The sequence below is a fragment of the Pan troglodytes genome, chromosome 1 (assembly GCF_028858775.2).
Source record: "Pan troglodytes isolate AG18354 chromosome 1, NHGRI_mPanTro3-v2.0_pri, whole genome shotgun sequence".
NCBI lineage: Eukaryota > Metazoa > Chordata > Mammalia > Primates > Hominidae > Pan > Pan troglodytes.
Genome location: NC_072398.2, coordinates 32,394,555 through 32,416,225, shown reverse-complemented (window position 1 = coordinate 32,416,225; position 21,671 = coordinate 32,394,555). Strand labels below are relative to the sequence as shown.

Sequence of the window (21,671 nt, the reverse complement as noted above, 5' to 3'; positions counted from 1 at the left end):
GAGTGAAAAGGGTGAGAAAAAAAGAAAAAATAATCCCTGAGAGATATTACGAAAATTCAGGCTGAATGAAAAAGTAATTAACGCTAAACAGCTAAAACTGTAATTAAGAAAAAATTTCATTAAGAGAAAGCAGGCGAGCCTGCTTTTCTAAATATGACAAGGTGCTGTGTAAAAATAAAATAGAAGCAGGTTTCGGTGAGTGGAGCGGGAAAGCCATGTCTTTAACCAGATCAAATTCTCGAAATTGGCTGTCAAGACAGGATTGTTGTGATTTACACCCGTCTATCAAGTGCACGAACGAGAGACAGAGAGAACAGAGGCAAGCTGCTGTCGCTTCCATTCGCAAAGAACCTTTAATTTCCACAGCACCATCTGTTACCAAATCTAATTCACATTCCCCCTTAATCTGGTTTAGTTCCATAATACTAATTCTTCCCCAACCTTTATGAACACAAACCATACAAAAACAAAACAAAAATAAAACAACAAAAAACAAGGCTTTGGTTCTCAGTGAGTGAGAAATTGAATATTACAGAGTTAAGATGTTAAGGCTCTGGTGACTTATGTGAAGCAGGCTCTCTTCCATTAAAATGTATTCCTGGTAAGGGGATTTGTTTTCAGCCAATGCAGAGATATGAAAGTGTTCATATTTGGGGTAAAAAAAAAAGATGATATAAAAGCAGGCCGGGGACATGAAAGCAGAGGTTGTCATAAAATACAATTTTTGTCAAGTTTAGTCACTTTCAGAACTGGCTATAAAATCACTTTGTCATCGCTTTCATACAGAGAAAAGCTGAAACTGTATTTTTGGTAAGGAAACTCGAGAGAGTGGTGTATATATTCAGAAAGAGTGGAGAAGGGTTGGGGAAAAAACCTAGGAGAAATAGAAATGGAAAACAATTATATATATCTTAAAATACAGAGATGCATATGGGTAAACACACATTAACTTCCCTCAATCTAAGATTCTATTAGCACATCCTTTTGATTCGCCATTGCTTCTACTCTTAGCCAATATAATAACTGGCATTCGCAATAATGAGTCTGCAGAGCTATAAAATTAGAAAGTGCTTTCTGCATCAGAGAAAGATTAAACTATGCTCAGTAAAGATTTAGTGTTAAATGTATTTTATTGCTTTCCAAGTCTGTGGAAATTTGTTATCTCTAAAGGCAATAGTACATAAAGATCCACAGGCATCCATTACAAAATGAAAAAAAGGTACCATGTGAATACTGGGGTGAGTTTTGATTACACATTTAGTCAACTGGCTCACTACCTAAGTTTCCTATGACCATTACAGGAATTACCGTTTTGTTCTCTAACCCAGTATTATAGAACACCAGCCAGGTTACATAATATCATTCCCTTACTTTCAGAAATAATTGGAGAGACTGTAATATAAAATTTATATTTATCACAGGCCTGATTATCATCCATAAATACATTTTTATAGAGAAGACTTTAACATGTAAAGTCCGTGGCTGAACTGGTAGTATCTTAATACATTTTTTTAAAATCTAAAATGTTGGGATTTTTTGGATTTTTAAAAATTTGGATTTCAACTATTAGAGGTAATAAAAGCCTGATTTTTAAGAGATATGGGAGATTATGAAAGAAGATAAACTGTTTTATAACACTGAAACAAACAAAAAACTTGAGACCTGAATAAATATGCCTACACACACAAACATATTATCTATACACTCCCTATAAAAACATCAATGGATGTCATAAACAAATATAACTGATTAAAGATTATACAGATGAAAAATTATAAGGCAACACTCTTAATATTTTCATTATTCAATAAGTAATATGCTAATTCTGATATCTCTAAATTATAATATGTATTCCATAATTTTTAGAGTTCTTATTTCAGTTCCAAATTAAATAAAATTTTCAGTTTTTCACACACATAAGAGAGGCTAAAATTCATAAGACCGACAACAATAAATGCTGAGGAAGATGTGCAGAACTGAAAATCACATATGTTGCTGGGAGGGTATAAAATTGGAAAAAAAAGTTTGGAAGTTTCTAATAAAGTTAAATGGACACCATAACACAGCATTTCCACTCCTAGATATTTACTACAAGTGAAAACATATCTCCACAAAAAGAACTGCTTAGGAATGTGTATCACAGCTTTATTTATAATATAATATTAGCCCTAAGCTGAAAACAAATCAACTGTCCATCACTGATGAACAAATAAACAAATTATGAAATATATACCTGTGTGTGGTGTGTGTGTGTGTGTTTGCATGTGTGTGTGCTCAAAGGAATCCTAGTCAAAGATAAAAAGAAATGAACTGTGATAAATGCAATGACATGGCTAGATCTTAAAAACATCCTGGCCAAGTAAAACAAGCTAGATGCAAAAGAATATATACTGTAAAATTCTGTGATGTTCCAGAACAAGGAAAACTAATCATCATAATAGAAATCACAGTGGTTTTCTGGAGCAAGGAGTGAGGATTGCCTAAAGAGGAACATAGGGAAGCTGGTGGTTTTATGAATTATATGGGTCATATTTGTTAAACCCCATCTAACTGCACAGAAAATATGTCTTGTTGTAAATTGTATCTAAAAGGTAATCTAAAAAAATTTTAAACAATGGGTTAAACATAATAACTATGCATTACCAGAAGTTTTCCTTGATTCCTATGCCCTGTACCAGATCGTAAATAACCAGATCTAGAATATTCTTTTATCAGTGCCTACTTCTACCTCTCATTTACACACAGGACTAGGGAAGTGAGAGGACTTATTAAAGGACTCCCAGAATTATAGGCAAAACCCAGTTCAAATTCCAGATTTCCATCTCTTAGGCCAGCTCTTTTCTTAACTAAGGCCTGCAGTGAAAAATATTTCACTGACTTGAATGATAAAATGCTTTTCATATTCTGTTTTTAAAAACTTATAAAAACCTTGCAACTGTAAACATAACATAAATGCATTTATGTGTATATTTTGGAAGAAAAGAAAGCTAATCTGCCTTCATTTGCCATTTTCTTCCCTCAAAATATGTCCAATAATAAAATGGCTTTAGGAAATCTGCAATGTGTGAGTAATCACAATGTGTCAGTGTAAGCCAGTCAAGGTAGGCTTAAACATTTTCTTGGTTTCCTTTGGTTTGGCTTTGGCAATAAGGAAGTAGATGCTATAGAATATACAATAAAGAAAAATGCAGGATTTAGGAAGTAGAAATAAGAAAAACAGGATAGTCATTTGATTTTTTAAAATATGGTTAAGCTATAAGTATATACATACAAAGTAGAACATATTAGGGAGAAAAATGCCACATATAAAACCTGACTAGGTAAAATGATACATTTCAAAAGAAATGTATAATTTCTAAGAGGCTACCAGGCAAGAAAACTTGCATAGCAACTGGAATAAATTTAAAAATTATTTCATCACCAATTTGCCAAATGCTTCTGATGTAGTAACACCTAGATGACTTTCCTTAGCAGGAAAGGAAATAAATCATAGAGCACATTTCTTGCCTTCTTTAACTTTCACACACACAAAGGTTACAGCATTTAGTATTAAGGAGAAACAACATAATTATACAGCTAATTCATGTTTTCCTGAAAAGGGGTTTCTGTAGAATAATAAAACTGTATATCCCTGAAGACAAATCTGGCCAAGTTCACCATCCATCCCTTTCAATGGCTTCACACGTGCTACAGGATACCAGGTCTCTTAATCTGGGTGTCCAGACCTGGCCTTCCCTGAGCTGACCTGGCCTTTCTCTTCAACCTCAGCCTTGTATCTTAAACTATCATGCATCATGTAACAACACGTCAGTCAACAACAGGTCACAAATACGACACTGGTCCTGTAAAATTATAATGGAGCTGAAAAATTCCTATCACCTAGTGACGTCACAGTGAAATGTATTACTCACATGTTTTTGGTGATGCTGGTGTAAACAAACACATTGCACTGCCAGTCATATAAAAGTATAGCACATATAATTATGTACAGTATGTTGTACTGATAATGATAATAGATGACTACTTTACTGGTTTATGTATTTACTATACTTTTTAATCATTATTTTAGAATGTACTCCTTCTACTTATTAAAAAAAATTTTTTAAAAATTTACTTGTAAAACAGCCTCAGGCAGGTCCTTCAGGAGGTATTTCAGGAGAAGGCATTGTTGTCATAGGAGATGAAAGCTTCATGCATGCTACCGCCCTGAAGACCTTCCAGTAGGACTCGATGTGGAGGTGGAAAACAGTGATATGGATACTCCTGACCCTGTGTAGGCCTAGGCTAGTGTGTGTGTGTGTGTGTGTGTGTGTGTGTGTGTGTCTAGATTTTAACAAAAGAGTTTAACAAGTAAAAAAAAATCTAAAAAATAGAAAAACCCTTATAGAGTAAGAATATAAAGAAAAAAAGTACAACTGTACATGTTTGTGTTCAAAGCTAAGTGTTATGATAAAAAGAGCCAAAAGTTGTTTAACATTTTAGCAGTTTATATAAAATTAAAAAGTTAGAGTAAGCTAGGGCTAATTTACTAGTGAACAAAGAAAATTTTTAAATAAATGTACTGTCACCTAAGTGTTGAGTGTTTATAAAGTCTACAGTAGGATACAGTAATGTCCTAGGCCTTCACATTCACTCACTATTTACTCACTGACTCACCCAGGGCAATTTCCAGCCCTGTAAGCTCCAGTCATGCTCAGTGTCCTCTAAAAGTGTACCATTTTTGATCCTTTTTACTATATTTTTACTGTACCTTATGTTTAGATACACAAATACTTACTATTATGTAACAATTGCCTACATTATTCAGCACAGAAACATGCTGTACACATTTGTAGCCTCTAGGTTATATGACATAGCCTAGGCATGTAGTGGGCTATATGATCTAGGTTGGTGTAAATACACTCTAGGATGTTCACGTAAGGAAATTGCCTAACAAGAAATTTCCCAGAACATATCCCTGTTGATAAGTAACACATGGCTGTATACATGCAATGCTTAATGCTTTGTAAGTCCCCATGCTAATCAGCTTTTCACACTGCTTTTCCTTCTCTCTGGAATTCAACTTCCTTGCCCTTGGCAACATTTTCTGCGCAACTTCTATTCATCAGTAAAAGTACAATTCGGTTATTATTTCCTCAGCAAGTCTTTCCTGACACTCCTTCCTTTAGGCTCATAATACTATGAACCTATTTCTATAATTACAGTTAACATCTTTTTGTGTGTGTGTAATTTAAAATTTTTTGGTGTGTGTAATTAACAAATTTTTTTATGTGTGTAATTAAAGAAAAATAGAGATGGGGTCTTGCGATGTTGGCCAGGTAGGTCTTGAACTCTTGGCCTCAAGCAATCCTCTTGTCTTGGCCTCCCAAAGTGCAAGGATTAGAGGCATGAGTCACCACATCCAGTTTTAACATCCTTTTTAATGTGCAGTTGTCCCTCAGTATCCATGGGGGATTCATTCTAGGACCCCCGTCAGATACCAAAGTCTACAGATGCTCAAGTCCCATATATAAATTGATGTAGTATTTGAATACAACCTATGCACATCTTCCCATATACTTTAAATCATCTCTGGATTATTCGTAATACCTAATACAACGTAAATGCTACGTAAATAGTTGTTATACTGTATTGTTTAGGGAATAATGACAATTAAAAAGTCTGTACATGTTCAGTGCAGATACAATCACACTTTTTTTCTAATATTTTTTATCTGCAGTTGGTCAAATCCACAGATGCAGAGACCACAGACATGGAGAAATGACTGTACAAACTTATGCTTCAATCCTTCCTCTATGAATTAATTGTTTTATACTTCTATTTAACCCTGTTCCTGGGTTGTTGAGTAAATGAACAAACCATGAATTCACACACAAAAAAAGTTGTGGACTTTAAATGTTGGATCACACATTTCCTAAATAAAAGTGTTGTTCATACAATCTCAAGAATCTGTGAAATAAAGCATCAAGCATAGAAAAACAATTTTATGGAAGACAAAACAAAACAAAACCCAAAAACCTGCTGTGTGAAGTAGTAAAATGATTATAAGATTTTTAACTGGAAGGCCTGGTTTTGAGTTCACCAGTACTGTCATTTGCTAAAGGTAAACTCTGACATGGTATCTACAAGACTTGGTTGCTAAAGCTGTTAAATGGAAGGTATATCTCATTGTGAATTTTAAGAAGATTAAATAAAAATTATTTGCATTAAATCAGAAGGATATCATTGAGCAAGGAAGAAAAATACCATTTTAGGGTGAAGTAGGATGATCCTCAAAGTGAGAAAGTAGGGAGTAGTCTCAGAGAATGTAGGAGGGGGTGGTGCTGAAGAATACTGTAGGGGATATGGAATCAGAAATGGGTTCAGAAGTCCATTGGGGCCAGATTGCAGAAGATTTGAAATATCACACTACCTAGATTAGATGTCACTTTGTAGGTAATGGGAAGCTACTGAAGGTAACTAAGGAGAAAAAAGAAATCAGCCAATTTGTGTTTCTTTTCTTTTTTCTTTTTCTTTTCTTTTTTATTTTATTTTATTTTTTTGACACAGTCTCGATCTGTCACCCAGGCTGGAGTGCAGTGGCGTGATCAGAGCTTACTGAAGCCTCTTGACCTTCTGGGCTCAAGTGATCCTCCTGCCTCAGCCCCGAGTACCAGGGATTACAGGTGCGTGCCACCACACCTGGCTATTTTTTCTTTTTTAAATAGAGACAGGATTTTGCCATATTGCCCAGGCTGGTCCTGAACTCCTGGACTCAAGTAATCCACCCACCTCGGTCTCTCCCAAAGTGTTGGGACTACAGGCATGAGCCACTGCACCTGGCCCATTTTTTGTTTCTGTTAAACACTGTTTTGGCTCCAGCATTTTCCATGTATTCACTCATTCATTCCTATCATGTTTTAAGCCTATAACCTGGTAAACAAAACAGACCACATCTTTGAACTCAGTGTTTACAGCCCATCTATGAAGCTATTATATTATCTTCATTTATAATGAAGATAAATCATGAGGAAAAGGCCTGAACTAAGATGGTGGAAAAGAGAATGAAAAGAAAGGAGATGAATATTATGGGAATCATCGGAGGAGGTTTTTGCACTCCTAGTATTCTACAAATAATATATAATAATTAGTCAAGCTACAATTTCTTTGACAAAGTACGATTTTTAATATATTATATAATATAAAAACAAATTAATGCTTTGTCATGGAACTGATCATTTTCTTGAACTGTGGTAGTGGTTACAAAAATCTCATATGTGATAAAATTATGTAGAACTAAACACACACACACACACACAAATGAATATGAGTAAAACTGGTGCTATCTGAAAAGTCCATGAACTGCAATTACCTGGTTGTAATATTATACAATAGTTATGCAAATAGTTACAACTGAAGGAAACTGGGTAAACAGGATTTTATGATTTCATACAACTTCATGTGAGTCTATAATTATCTCAAAATAAAAAGTTTTTTAATTAACATTTTCCTTGAGGGCTAGACTATAGATCATATTTGACTTTGTATCCCCAGTACTTCATGTTATGCTGAGTTCATGTCAGCTACTTAATAAATGTGTCACTTAAGAGACGTTTGTTGAATAAGTAAATGAATGAATTACAAAGCATCACATCAAATAAACACATCATCTCTGTTTACTAATGTTATGAACCTGATCTTATGAGTTTCTATGTCTGAAATATATGTTTATGGCATTAGTTTAAATAATAGAATCATGAGTATCTGATTCTAGATACCATGAAGTCAAGATCATGAAGATTTCACCAGTGTGAAAAGGTGGTTAGCATGGGGACTCACAAAGCATTAAGCATTGCATGTATACAGCCATGTGTTATTTATCAACAAGGATATGTTCTGGGAAAGTTACTGTTAGGCAATTTCCTTATGAGAACATCCTAAAGTGTATTTACACCAACCTAGATCGTTGGAGATGCTGGCATAGATGCTTGGATGGTTCTCTCTTCTGCCACCACATCTCACAGTGTATGGTGAATTCTCAAAATAATGTTCTTAAGAAATACTGATATAATTTTATATGTCCCAAAAAGATATATGGAAAGTTTGTTCTTTCTCTTTTCTCTGAGGGAAAAAAATTACAACCCTACTGGTTCTCAAGACAACCTTGTAAGATGAGTGTTATCTCCATTTTACAGATGAGGAAAGAAAGCTGTAGTAGAACCAGAAACAAACTTAAATTTTCTGTTGAAATTCTTCACTCTGCACTACAAAAAGCTGTACCTCAAAGATTTAATATCAATATTTTATAGCAGCCAACTTAATATGTCAACTGTAGACATACGTATGTTTAACACTTTCATCTTCTAAAGATTTTTTTATTCTTTAATTTTCTTAAACAACTGTATACTCAGTAAGTGCCATGATGTACCTGTCTTGACTGTTTGACCCCAAAATAACAAAACTGTGACCAAATTAAAATAAAAACAAAAAAGGTAACTTAGTCCTTCATAAATGCCCAAGAACAAAGAATAATAGTGTTGAAAAGTCAAAATTACAGAGCAACTTAAAAAATACTAAGATTATTTATATCATAGGATAATAAAACATACTAAGATTATTTATATCATAGTTACTCCCTAATTGGTACAGAATTAGAGTCTTCTAATAAGGAGAAGCTGACTTATTTCACACCATGGAAAACTGGAGCTAGATATTAGGTAGAACTTCCTGGCCAAATAGTTGCTGTCATTAATTAACTGTATTAAAATGTATAATTAATATAAATTAATTAACTCACTGTGCCTCAGTCATCTGTTAAATAAAATGGGGTGCTAATACCTATCCTATCTAATGTAAAGAAATGTTGAGACTCACAAGATAAAATAGGTGTCAAATCTTTTGAAAAGCTTAAAGCATTATGCAAAATTAAAGTACTACTACAAATTTGTAGAACAAAATATCTTTTTTTTTTTTTTTTTGAGACAGAGTCTCACTCTGTTGCCCGGGCCAGAGTGCAGTGGCATGATCCTGGTTCACTGCAACATCCACCTCCCGGGTTCAAGCGATTCTCATGCCTCAGCCTCCCAACTAGCTGGGACTACAGGCGTGCACCACCATGCCTGGCTAATTTTTGTATTTTTAGTAGAGACAGGGTTTCTCCGTGTTGGCCAGGCTGATCTCAAACTCCTGACCTCAAGTGATCCACCCGCCTTGGCCTCCCAAAGTGCTGGAATTACAAGCGTGAGCCACTGCACCTGGCCCAAAATATCATTTTTAATTTTTGGAATAATCAAGTATTAAAATCTGCATCTGATTTTGTAATACAAATCCAAACTTACCTGGAATACTCACAAAAAGTTATTCAATTTTTGAGATTTGTTGTGATTTGTGTTTGTTTAAGCACTTTAGTAATGTAGTCTGAGTTTTACCAATCTTTCATCAATTTACACAATGTTATACCAAATGATTTCCTTAATTCTCAGTACCTGAGATTAAGAGGTTATGCTAGGTGTTTATAGCAGTTTTAATTCAGTCAACACACAGATCTTCTATGAGTATCTTTGAAGCACAAGGCATGGTGCTAGCTGTGATAATGAGGTCTTTTTCCAAAGGAAAATGTGGTGAATTTCAGGGAAGGTCAAAATAGCCATGCTAAGAATTAAGGTTGTGTGGAAGTTATGCAAGAAACTAATGAGGTTAGAGCCCTCCATCAGATTCCATGTGGATAACAATTAATTTAACACAGGTCAGGGGAAAATGTGGAGACAACTTCTAAAACTGCTTAGCTACATTCAACCATCTTAGCCACTAAACACAAGGAAAATAAGACAAGATCAAGATAGTGTGAAACCTATCTGTCACTACTTCTGGAAATAAAAATGACTACTATGAATAAAGGCATAGTCTCAACCAAGAGCCATGGAAACTTCTCTGTGGAGTTCCTTTAACAATCCACGGTATGAACACTTCTCAGCCTCAGTAGCTGCTGGCCACACCCTAGAGACTTAAGCCCCTGTCCCTCCGTTTGCCCCTAAGATGTTGACAGTTCATCTGTTCAGTTTCTAGAAGGGAACTAGACATGGCAGGGATATTTATTGTTCTTATCCAATGCTCAGTAGGAATTATTGAGGGAAAACGGGAAAGGAAAAATTAGTGCAATCCATCTCATGAAACACTTGGCCAATGTTACATATTAGCTAACTAGTTAGATGTATAAGATTGCAAGTTTTGGCGGGGCGCGGTGGCTCACGCCTGTAATCCCAGCACTTTGGGAGGCCGAGGCAGGTGGATCACGAAGTCAGGAGATCGAGACCATTCTGGCTAACATGGTGAAACCCTGTCTGTACTAAAAATACAAAAAAAATTATCCGGGCATGGTGGGGGGCGCCTGTAGTCCCAGTTACTCGGGAAGCTGAAGCAGGAGAACGGCGTGAACCCGGGAGGCGGAGCTTGCAGTGAGCCGAGATCACGCCACTGCACTCCAGCCTGGGCGACTGAGCAAGACTCAGTCTCAAAAAAAAAAAAAAAAAAAAATTTGCAAGTTTCCTCCTGGAGCACATAGGTCCCCATGCAAACTCTGCTCATAACTAAGCCTCTTTTTTAATGGGAAAATCACAAACCAAACAGTAAGCAACGGTCAGTATAGAGGCATTACCTTTACAGATTAAAAAAACAATATGATGGTTTCGATAGTAAGAAATAAACTAACGGGGTGTCAGAGAAAGAAATGGAAATGAAGTAAGGAGTTTGGTTTCATCACTTCAGAAACCTCTATCGAAGAGATGCCTCTCTCCAGTGTCTAAGGAACCAAAGCGTCTGTGCCTCAGGGAACTGAGCTTTAGGAAAAACAATGTCTTGAAAAATGGCGACTTCCATCCTAGCCTACGCCCACATGTACATATTTCTCTCCACTCTCCAAATTTTGGCTGACAGATTAGCCAGTTCAGGTTATAATGCTGACTGATGTTGTGAACTTTATTCATTCATCTATCTTTCTATCCCTGGAACCTCACGAGGCTGAGGGCTGCGTGCCGAGGCCATCGCCAGCACGTACATAAGGTCATCTGCTTATTTACCTGCATTGCTGTATCAAATATGCTGTCACATTTAAACTATAGAGCTACTAAAATATCTGCCACAAGAAAACAAATGATAGCCAAATGATGGTGTGTGATTGGTTGATTGTACTGAGTACAGGGGGTTGTTACCTAGTAGTTTTATTAAATATGAAAGCAAAAGATTTATATTATGGGTGATAAGGGCAAGAATGCTGTAAAAGTGAGAAAATATGGCAACAGTGTGCTGTACATCACCAATGGGATAACTATTTATCTAAAAAGTTGGCATTCTTAGACTTCCAACATGCAGGGTATGAAATTCATATATTCAAAGGAGACATCATAATAACCTGCCGGCTGGTAATGATGGATATGTTTTTAAACCAAATGACCACAATCTTCAGTCTGCCTGTCATGGAGGGCCAGAAAAAAATGGAATTTTCTTTTCATAACTCTTGATGTTGAAAGAGGAAAAACCTGGAAGAATGATAAGTGGCTCATTCCAATGGACAAATGGACATGGAGCTGAGAGAATGGGTGTGAATAAAAGTCACTGTTCCTTAACTAATGCCATTTTCACTTGTTACACTGAAAAAAAATGGAGCGAGGGATGATTTCTGCCCCCTTCATGTCTAAAATGCAGGAGTTCAAACTGCAACAAAAGCTGGAAAACCTTCAACACCATGTGAGTTAATTTACAAAATACCTCTTGCTGAAAGAGTCAGGGAGAGGCTGGCATAATATTTGTCTATTAACTAAAACTTATTGTACAAACACAGCAAGAAGAGTGACGCTGTAGAGCTTTATTGACTAGAAAGCCTCGCCTATGGGTTTCCTCCTTTGAGGTTTAAAGGAATTCCTATTTCTCATTTACAGTCTATCAGAAAAGGTATATGACCTGCATTTTTTAATTTATATAAATCCACTCAGTCAATCAGCCTGGGCTGAAATTTAATGGATGTATCAGTCATCGTTGGTCCAGAGAGAGAGAACGAAGCACCAACATCTACTACCTCATCTCCGCTGCTTCCATTATACTCCCCGCAGCCCCGCACCTTTTTTTTTTTTAACCTCACTAGCTTAGATACCTCGCTTAACTATTAAGCGGGGAGTCTTGCAAAGTTGTTGTTTTTAAAGAGGGAAGTCTGAGTAAAAATGAGCTGATGGAAATATAGGAAGACTCTGGCTATTTTCACTTTTAAAAAACTTCATTTTCCCACCTGTATCATGGCAATATTATCACACATTCAGCAAATATACAGTAGCAAGATGTTTCCGTGACAAATTAATTACTTTCTAAGCATTTTATCAGATAAATAAAAAATCACCACAGGATGATAAAATCAGCTCATTCAGTTGATTTAACCTGTCCTTCAAGAAACTCACCTGAAATAGATTAAGGACCACCTCTCAGACACACACATACACAAACACACACACTTACGCACTCATTTGCTCACTCTTAAACATATAAGCTGGACTCTCGTACTACTGGTAACAAGGCTCGTAAAGCCCTCCTAACATCAGAGCCAGATAGTACTGTTTACTGGATTAGTATGAAAGATGGTATTCCTATGCATTTCAAAAGATAGGAGAAACTGAAGATGAGAACCTCTTCAAATATCTTTAATCTCAGTGTAATCTGCTAGAGTCTACACTTTCTCCTTTAGTACCCTTAGTAGGTGACTTATAGTTTTATTTTGACATTTCCTTTAATATCAGAAAATATTATATTTTCATAGTCCTATTCTTACCCTAACACTCTAGGCAGAGAAGAAACCAGTGAGTGGCTAGGTTTCTGTCTTTACTTTGCTTTCCCCCTTTGCTAATTTCAGAAAGTGAATCCAGCAATTATAAGTAGTGTGAGGCTGATAAGGAGTCACACATGCAAGAGAAATAGGTTCAATTCAAGCTTCCCTGACTAATCCTTATTATGACTCATTTCGACTTCAGAACTTGTCGGTTGAGGTAAGAAGCTAATTTGGCTTTGAGAAGTAAAATCTCAGTTTTGTACTTTCCTTCTAGTGCTATTAACAACCCCATTATTAAGAGCAAGTTTGCGGAGTTTGGGGGGGTATGAAATATTTATTGAGTGCCTGCTTTTGCCAAGCATTTTTTGCATGCTATTTTATGAAATCGCTAGACTTAACATCCTTTAAGCAGTAGCATAAATTTCTCTGGCTTTCAAACTCATAGTCTGCACCACACTATCTTGCTTCCCAAAATAAAGTGCATTATTTTTAAAACCTGCACCCAATATCATCCTTACTGTATGACCCTGAGATTAACAGTCTGACATTCTGTGAGATCCTGTCAGGAAATGGTAGCAGAAAGGACCTGATAGATTTCTCTTAACTGCTTCGTTCCTCTATGCACAGATGCTGCTCCTTCTGTTTGCATTCATCAGCAGACCTGTCTCCTCTCTCGCCAGGGGTTCTCTCCTGCAAATACAACTAGGTTTTAATCTATATGTCTTAAGAAAACAAAGGAATCTGACATTATGCCTGGACCAGCTGTGACATCCCAAAACAAAAGATCACCAGGCCATGCTGACTGTCTTCAGTGCTTAAGTAAATACCACCCTATTTATTAGCCTTGCTTTGGGGAAACCCCAAATGGTCACCTTACCTCCTGACTTATGAATCCATAAAAATGCCCATGATTTATTATTGCATCCCCCTTCTTCCCTCTGAATTTGATAATGAAGTTCTTTATGGGAGGCTATTAAGAAGCAACATGGATGCTACTATTTGCTACTTATCCCATATAATTAAAAACACCATAACTGCTATTAGAGAGCAGTATTTAAAGTAGCCAGACTATCATAAATATGGCTGATTTGACTAAACTGTCAATGGCAAATTTCAAGAAGAACCACTAAAAGGAGATTTACTTTTAAAATATATATTACAAAAAGGCTTTTATTCACATTTGTTTTATTTATGTTTTGGTTCTAATGAAATCACTAGACTTACCAATTTGCTAGGTAATTATAAAGTCAGAATTCTTAAAAGCAAGTAGTTATTGCTAATTAATTTTCTTCTGGGTATCTCCTTGACAAATTATAATATCTCCCTTTTAAAATTTCTTACATATAGTTAGACCATAGCTTTCTTTAAAAGGTGACATTTATTCCTTTAAATAACACCTTTGATGAAAACGCTGATCAAATAAAAATAAAATTAACATCCAGATTATAGATTCTCTAGTCTTATGAGAGAGGGTGAAGAAAGAAATCTATAAGAGGCCAAAAAGAGACATTCACAGCCAGTAGGCTGTGCTGATTCATGCTCATTTACTAAGTTTCAGTTCCCATTTTATGAAAATAAACCCACTCTAGGCTTCCCCCAACAAAACAAATATATGTTTTATGTGATCTTAGGATAAAGTAAGTTATTAGATATTCCAGGCAAGCCAGGTGTGGTGGCTCATGCCTGTAATCCCTGCACTTTGGGAGGCCGAGATGGGTGGATCACTTGAGGTCAGGAGTTCGAGACCGGCCTGGCCAACATGGCAAAACCCCATCTTTACTAAAAATACAAAAAAAAAAAAAAAAAGAAAATTAGCCAGGCATGGTGGCATATGCCTGTAATCCCAGCTACTCGAGAAGCTGAGGCAGCAGAATCGCTTGAACCCAGGGAAGCGGGGTTGCAGTGAGCCGAGATCACGCCACTGCACTCCAGCCTGGGAAACAGAGCAAGACTCTGCCTCAAAAAAAAAAAAAAAAAGATATTCCAGGCAAAGTTGACTCAAGCACATGAGTTGGTGAAATCATGTACATGTGAATTATTCTAGTATTCTAGTCCTGTCCATATTCGATCAGAGAAATTCTAATACCCTAACAGCAGAATAAAAAAGGAAAGAAAAGAGTGCTCAGGAGGATTCTTGCCAGTATGTCTTAAATTTTAAAAAAATAATAATAAATCAGCACTGTGAGTTGTGGTGAATACAAACCAATCAAGGCAATGAGAAAAAAGCTTAAGTATTCTTGTATAGATGCAGTTAAAAGATTTTTTAAACATTTAATTACTTTGTTTATCTAAGGAGTCTCAAGATATCTATAGATGTTCCCTGAAGTTGTCAAATAAATACTGAGCCAACTACTGTTCTTGCAGTTAACCAACAACTAACATGTGCAGGGGTGTCCAAGCTTTTGGCTTTCCTGGGTCACATAGGAAAAAGAATTGTCTTGGGCCACATATGAAATACACTAACACTATGATAACTGATGATCTTTAAAAAAAATCACACAAAAAAATCTTATAATGTTTTAAGAAAGTTTACTCATTTGTGTTGGGCCACATTCAAAGCCGTCCTGGGCCATATGTTGGAAAAGCTTGATAAAGGTTACCTTTAATTAAGTTTTGTCTCTGTCAACTTTGTCCTTCTTTGCCTGTCTAGAGTAGCAAACAGTGTTCCAGTGACTCTGTGAGAAGTAGCCTGATTTTCAGGAAAAGGTAATTTAAGAATAAGTGAAGGTCTTTGTTACTAATTCTGTATAAATGTAATTTTTTTTTTGCTTTTTTTTTTAACTGCAAGGAAAAAATAGACAATGGCTTTTTTTAATGGCATGTTTTCAAAGCTGGATAGATGTGTGTGTGTGTGTATGTTTGTGTGTGTATGTTTCTGTGTGTTTGTGTGTGTGCAGGAGTGGGATTTTTGTTGAATGTGGGGGTGGGAAGAGAGAAAGCTGGGATGTCAAAGGAGGAAGTGTAGAGCCAAAAAAGAATGGGTGAGTGGGGGATAAACTTCAGTCTTGCCTAACTCACCTGAATTTTATTGACGGCCCTTAAATTTTACAGAGTTGCTTGACGTAAGGAAAATATCTCATTTTATTTGGTGCTGGAAAATGGTTTTAAATGCAGGTAAAAAGGAATCAATCACCTCAAAGACTTTTTGGGAAAAGGCTGGGTATAAATAAATTTTCTTGAAGTAAAAAGTATTGAAAAAATATAAAAAGGATTACTGGTTACCTTTTGAGTTAGCAATGTGATTCATTTTCATGTATGTTCCGTTCCCCATATAGACCTTGCTTATTTAAACGAAGGCTAGCACTTCACTGGCTCAAAAAAAGCAGATCTTTTAAATTTACTTTGGAACTGAATTGAGTCAAGTGGGATACTGTTAACTAACCCTAAACATCTAGTAAATTCGGCTGGGCGGGGTGGCTCACGCTTGTAATCCCAACAGTTTGGAAGGCCGAGGCGGGTGGATCACCTGAGGTCAGGCATTCAAGACCAGCCTGGCCAACATGGTGAAACCCCATCTCTACTAAAAATACAAAAAAATTTAGCTAGGCATGGTGGTGGGCACCTGTAATCCCAGCTAGTTGGGAGACTGAGGCAGGAGAATCATTTGAACCCAGGAGGCAGAGGTTGCAGTGAGCCAAGATCATGCCATTGCACTCCAGCCTGGGAGACAAGAGCAAAACTCTGTCTCTCTCCAAAATAAGAGGCAGAAGGAGAAGAAAAAAAGATCTAGTAAATTCTAAAGTGTAAAACATCACATGCCTTTCTGTACATATGGAGCCAGAGGAAATATTAAAAAACAAATTCTCTTTTCATGACTTTATCATAGGTACTCAGTTAACAAATAAGATATAATAAGATATAATCACTAGATATAACATATAATATTATCCACACGTATATGTCTATGTTAATCTATAATGTAAAAATTGGAGGAGTAGATTTTTTTAAATCATAATTTAAATAAAACCCCCTACCCACAGCCCAAAATGATACTGTGTTCTGAATGATTCTGAGGAAGAAAAATAGGAAAATTTGATTCAAGTCTGGAAGCTACCAATTCCATTCACAGTTCTGAACTTTGATTTACAATTTATAATCATTTTTATACAAATTAGCTCTTCCTAGACCACAATGACACTACAGCTTTGTAAACTTATCTTGTTAGATACAAAATGATACCAGTAAGTCTTTAAAAATAGTATGTTTAAACTTTCCTAATTGCAACAGTGTCTATTTCAGTATAAATGACTTGTTTGATTCTAGTTTACAATCGCTTTAAGTATTTCTTTTTTGGGCTAATCAAGTAGGTACCTGTCCATGTGGTTTATCTAGGCACAAAACACACAGTTACATAGAGATTTACACATTTTAAGACTTTCATTTAATAGTTAGTATATATTAATGTATATGCAAAATCCAAAACAATGCTTTGTACATGGTAGCCAACTAAAATATTCTGAATGGCCACATAAATGAATATAATTGACATAGAAATTATTTTCTATTTTTTTTTATCTAGTAAGGAAAAAAAGGACACAATCTGTGTAAATTATTCACTAAAAAGTCAAATGTGTTATCCCCACTATAAAAAAATTCTGTTTCCAAAAGGACACACAGTTGTTTTATTTTGCTAAATCAATACCCAAAAATATTACTTTTCTTCAGTTACACTTACGTTGAAAGTCCCAAAGATTCCCTACCTGGAATTGCCCATATTTGAAGTGCAAAACAGGCTGAGCATTATCTAAATCTAGATAAAACTCATTGGTTTGTAATCTGCACAATGATCTATACATCTAAATCTATATGCAAATCGAATGCTTTCAGGCATTAAAGCATTCCAAAGCACCCAGGACCAAGGGAGCAGCAGGTTCTTTCAGATCCTTCCCCTGTTACTCTTCTTCTTTCCTTCTATTTATTTATACTAGCTACCTAAATAATTCACACTGCCTGCTTTTCAGCCCGAATGTTCCTCAGAAGAGGCCTACAATGAGCTATTGCAGTCACCAGATGGACTCATGAATGCAGCAGGTGGGGCAGATGGCAAGGCGCCCTGTCTGATGCTGCCTGCCTGGGCATGGACTGCCTTTTCCTTCCAGGTACATTATCATCATCCTAACACTGAGCGGTGTGTAGTTTGGGGGTGGGGTGGAAGTGGGGCATTGGCAAATCCTTTACATGCAATACTAGAGAAATCATAAATTACCAGCTGCCCTCTTCCTCCTCGTCCCCCACCCCCAGCAACCCCTGATGTTTCATGTTGTTGCTTTGTTAGTGAGTTTGTCTTTTTTAAGACTACGGTGAAGGTTTCCGAAGCATTCTGGCACTATACATGATGAAGAATGCATCCATTTTAAACAGTCCACCTCAGCTTTAAAAAGTGAAGAGAATTCAAAGGGAGTGATATGGGAAAACTCAGAAAGACTATGGCGGGGGTGGGGGGCTGGATAAAGCATGTTCACAAATATTTTGCAAAAAACCCCACAAACGAAGCAAAAACATAGGTGAGATGACTCAGCTCATGTCTGCAGTGCTTACATAAAGGTCCTTTGCATATATGGAGTGGAAAAGATAAAAATCATATGTTTACAGCCTTTTGATGTTGCAGAAAATGCTGGCTGTGCCCACGTTGCAATAGTTCTTTGTCTGATATTTCTGGTGTCATTTCTAAAAGTGTGGCATTTCCCTTCCAAAGTTTGCAATCCTGTAATACTATAACACACAAAAAAACTGCATTGCATATCACTTGCAATTGGAAACTTACAACATCATGATGCCAAGCTATCCTGAGACAAGCGCTCAGTAACATGTAGTATAAATTTTAATTGAGCATAAACACTTGACAAAAACTCTCTCGAGATATTTCTGGCATATTCCGATTGGCAATGGTGCCCTGATACCATGATTTTAATCCTTCTATAAACTTAACTGATGCCAATATAAATCTTATTACCTAACTTCACTAATCATCTAATTAAAAACATCTAAAAATGTGAAAGACAATAATTTTAATGACCTGGAGCAAACCAATCTGTATCTTCAAAAATAAATAAATAAAACTCCTAAATAAAATGCATCCACTGAAGAGATGCTGCAAACAGAGAACTGCTTTGAATTCAATCTTTGAGTCCTCAGGCAAATTGAAATCCCAGGCTTTTGGGAACTACCAGGCAGTATTGCAGGAATGCTGGACAAAGACAATAGCTGTGAGATTCTCTCAAGATTAAGGGCAAGGTTTTCTTATAAAAACTACTTTTCAATAGTCATTTACTTTGATTGGAATGAGTTTACTAATTCAAACCTTTCCCTCAAAGTCAAACAACATAAACCTTCTAGAGTTCAAACAAATCCTTCTTACCTTCTCTGCTACCTGGGAAATGTACTGTCTTACATGATCTTTGAAAGCATTTTTTTTTCTTTTCATTAATCAGTCTAAAAAAATCAAACCATATACAAGTAACGTTGAGCATTTTAAGATTTAATGGCAACTTTGGTGATCAAGTCTTCACAAAGAAAAATAATCGGGCCCACCTTTTAGCTGAAGGAACACAGGCCAGATCAGACTTGACTGCTCCAAGACCCCAATCACATTCTCGCCACATTCAGGATCTAAATGCACAATTCCTAATTACATTCATGATGTGAACTTTACATCAGTTCTAAAAAGCCAAAACCAGAAAGTTAGGGTGAAAGTTGCAATTTGCTGAAGTTTTATGTAAAACTACAGCTACTTAAGTCCTGAATTTATTTTATGAAGACTGACTCCTTTTTACATTGGAGACTTAGGTATGAAAAATCCCATTTTTAAATGTTTTACATGCATTCACATATTTTTATCATTCATTTCAAGATCTTAGTGCTTAAGACAGTGTCTCCACGTAGCCAAATACTTTTGAATGATCAAGAAAATGCAGTTTAATGCACTAAATTGATAGCTTTAATGATTTTAAAAACTGCAAAAGAACACATGTAATATTTTTTGATGCAATGTGAGACTATAAGCAATTAATTTGACACCAGAGAGTTGGTTATATGGAATACACTTCAAAATCAATTTTAAACTGATATTTTCTGATTTTATTAACTATCATTAAGCTATGTACCCATAACCTAATTACTGTACATAATGGAGGATACTTAAAAATACTAAACAGAAGAGAATAAACATTTCTTAAGAAAAAATACACTGGAAGACAAGTGGTGTTAGATTAATTTTTTAAGATAGCAACTGTGGAATGGAAACAATTTTTAGAATTTATGTAGTTCATAATGATTTGAATATTCTTGGTATATTCAACGTGTGTTAAGACAGTCGTAATTAAACTGGTAGGCAATATTACTTCTAAAATAAAATTAGTAGCAAAGTCTCAGAAAAAAAAGCCATTTAAAAAAATAAAAGAATAAGTGTAGATAAAGAATGAAGAAACTAGTATGTAATTACAATTTAAGCCTGGAATATAAAAGATAATAAAAGTAATATATATTACCAAGATGCTACTGAAAGAGAATTATAAACAAAATTTTAATTTTTTACATTTCAATAGTATTCTTTTAGTTAAGTTTACATTATATTCACAAATAGATCCACCTTATATAAATGTCTACATTTGGACACATTTTTGGAGTGTTAGAAATCAGTGTAATGACAGTGGTCATTAGAGAAATGCAAACCAAAACCAAAACGAGATACCATCTCACGCCAGCTACAATGGTGAGCATTAAAAAGTCAGGAAACAGCAGATGCTGGAGAAGATGTGGAGAAATAGGAACACTTTTACACTGTTGATGGGAGTGTAAATTAGTTCAACCACTGTGGAAGACAATGTGGTGATTCCTCGAGGATCTAGAACTAGAAATACCATTTGACCCAGCAATCCCATTACTGGGTATATACCCAAAGGATTATAAATCATTCTATTATAAAGACACATGCACATGTATGTTTATTGCAGCCCTGTTCACAATAGCAAAGACTTGGAACCAACCCAAATGCCCTTCAATGATAGACTGGATAAAGAAAATGTGGCACATATACACCATGGAATACTGTGAAGCCATTAAAAAAGGATGAGTTCACATCCTTTGCAGGAACGTGGATGAAGCAGGAAACCATCATTCTCAGCAAACCAACACAGGAACAGAAAACCAAACACTGCATGTTCTCACTCACAAGTGGGAGTCAAACAATAAGAACACATGGACACAGGGAGGGGAACAACACACACTGGGGCCTGCAGGAGAGTGGGGGGCTAAGGGAGGGATAGCATTAGGAGAAATGTCTAATGTAGATGACGAGTTGATAGGTGCAGCAAAACACCATGGCTCGTGTATACCTATGTAACAAAACTGCATGTTCTGCACATGTATCCCAGAACTTAAAGTATAATTTAAAAAAAAGAAATCAGTGTAATGACAATACATATACATGCAAAAAGCTTACATTTGCATGTGTTCAAAGAAGAGTTATGTGTATGTGCATGTGTGTACAGATATATATGTGTATGTGTGTGTGTGTGTATATATATATATATTCAATTTCTCTAATTAATTAAATTGTTATTTTCTTATTTCAGACCTTTTCCTGGATATGGCCAAGTCTGAAGTTTCAAAATACATGTTATTCTGAACCTAATAAAGAAAACATATATCCAACCTTTAATCTAATACATACTAGAATTAGTTGAATTTAAAAAGAGAAACATACTTTTAAATGCCCCCCTTCTTTTTGCCAAACAAAATATTCACAAAGTGACTCAAATGCCATGACTCAATGCAATAATCCATTTTCTGAATTCATACAGACCCCTTTATTAACTATGATTTTTTTGCCAGCTTTTTTTTCCTATGTAGGTAGTGCTGATTTAAAAAAAAAAAAATTGGAGGG

At 35.8% G+C, this 21,671-nt stretch overlaps 1 protein-coding gene across 44 annotated transcripts in view; it reads right to left on the bottom strand.

Moving 5' to 3' along the window:
• The window catches only part of ESRRG (estrogen related receptor gamma), a 640,701-nt gene that overhangs the window by 189,176 nt on the left and 429,854 nt on the right, over nt 1-21,671 (bottom strand). Inside the window, exons 2-3 of one of the 44 annotated variants that reach the window (XM_063792022.1) lie at nt 19,319-19,446; nt 13,374-13,477 (exon numbers count right to left, since the gene is read on the bottom strand). The exons of 40 other annotated variants lie outside the window; for them this stretch is intronic. Coding sequence is in view for 1 of the 4 variants with exons in the window: in XM_063791900.1 (XP_063647970.1) it covers nt 13,393-13,436 (44 nt within the window). In the remaining 3 variants the exon portion in view is untranslated. Of the gene's footprint in view, nt 1-4,114; nt 7,101-13,373; nt 13,478-19,318; nt 19,447-21,671 lie in introns of those variants that run through there. 3 more of the 44 variants (XM_063792028.1, XM_063791900.1, XM_063792034.1) reach the window with 3 other exon arrangements.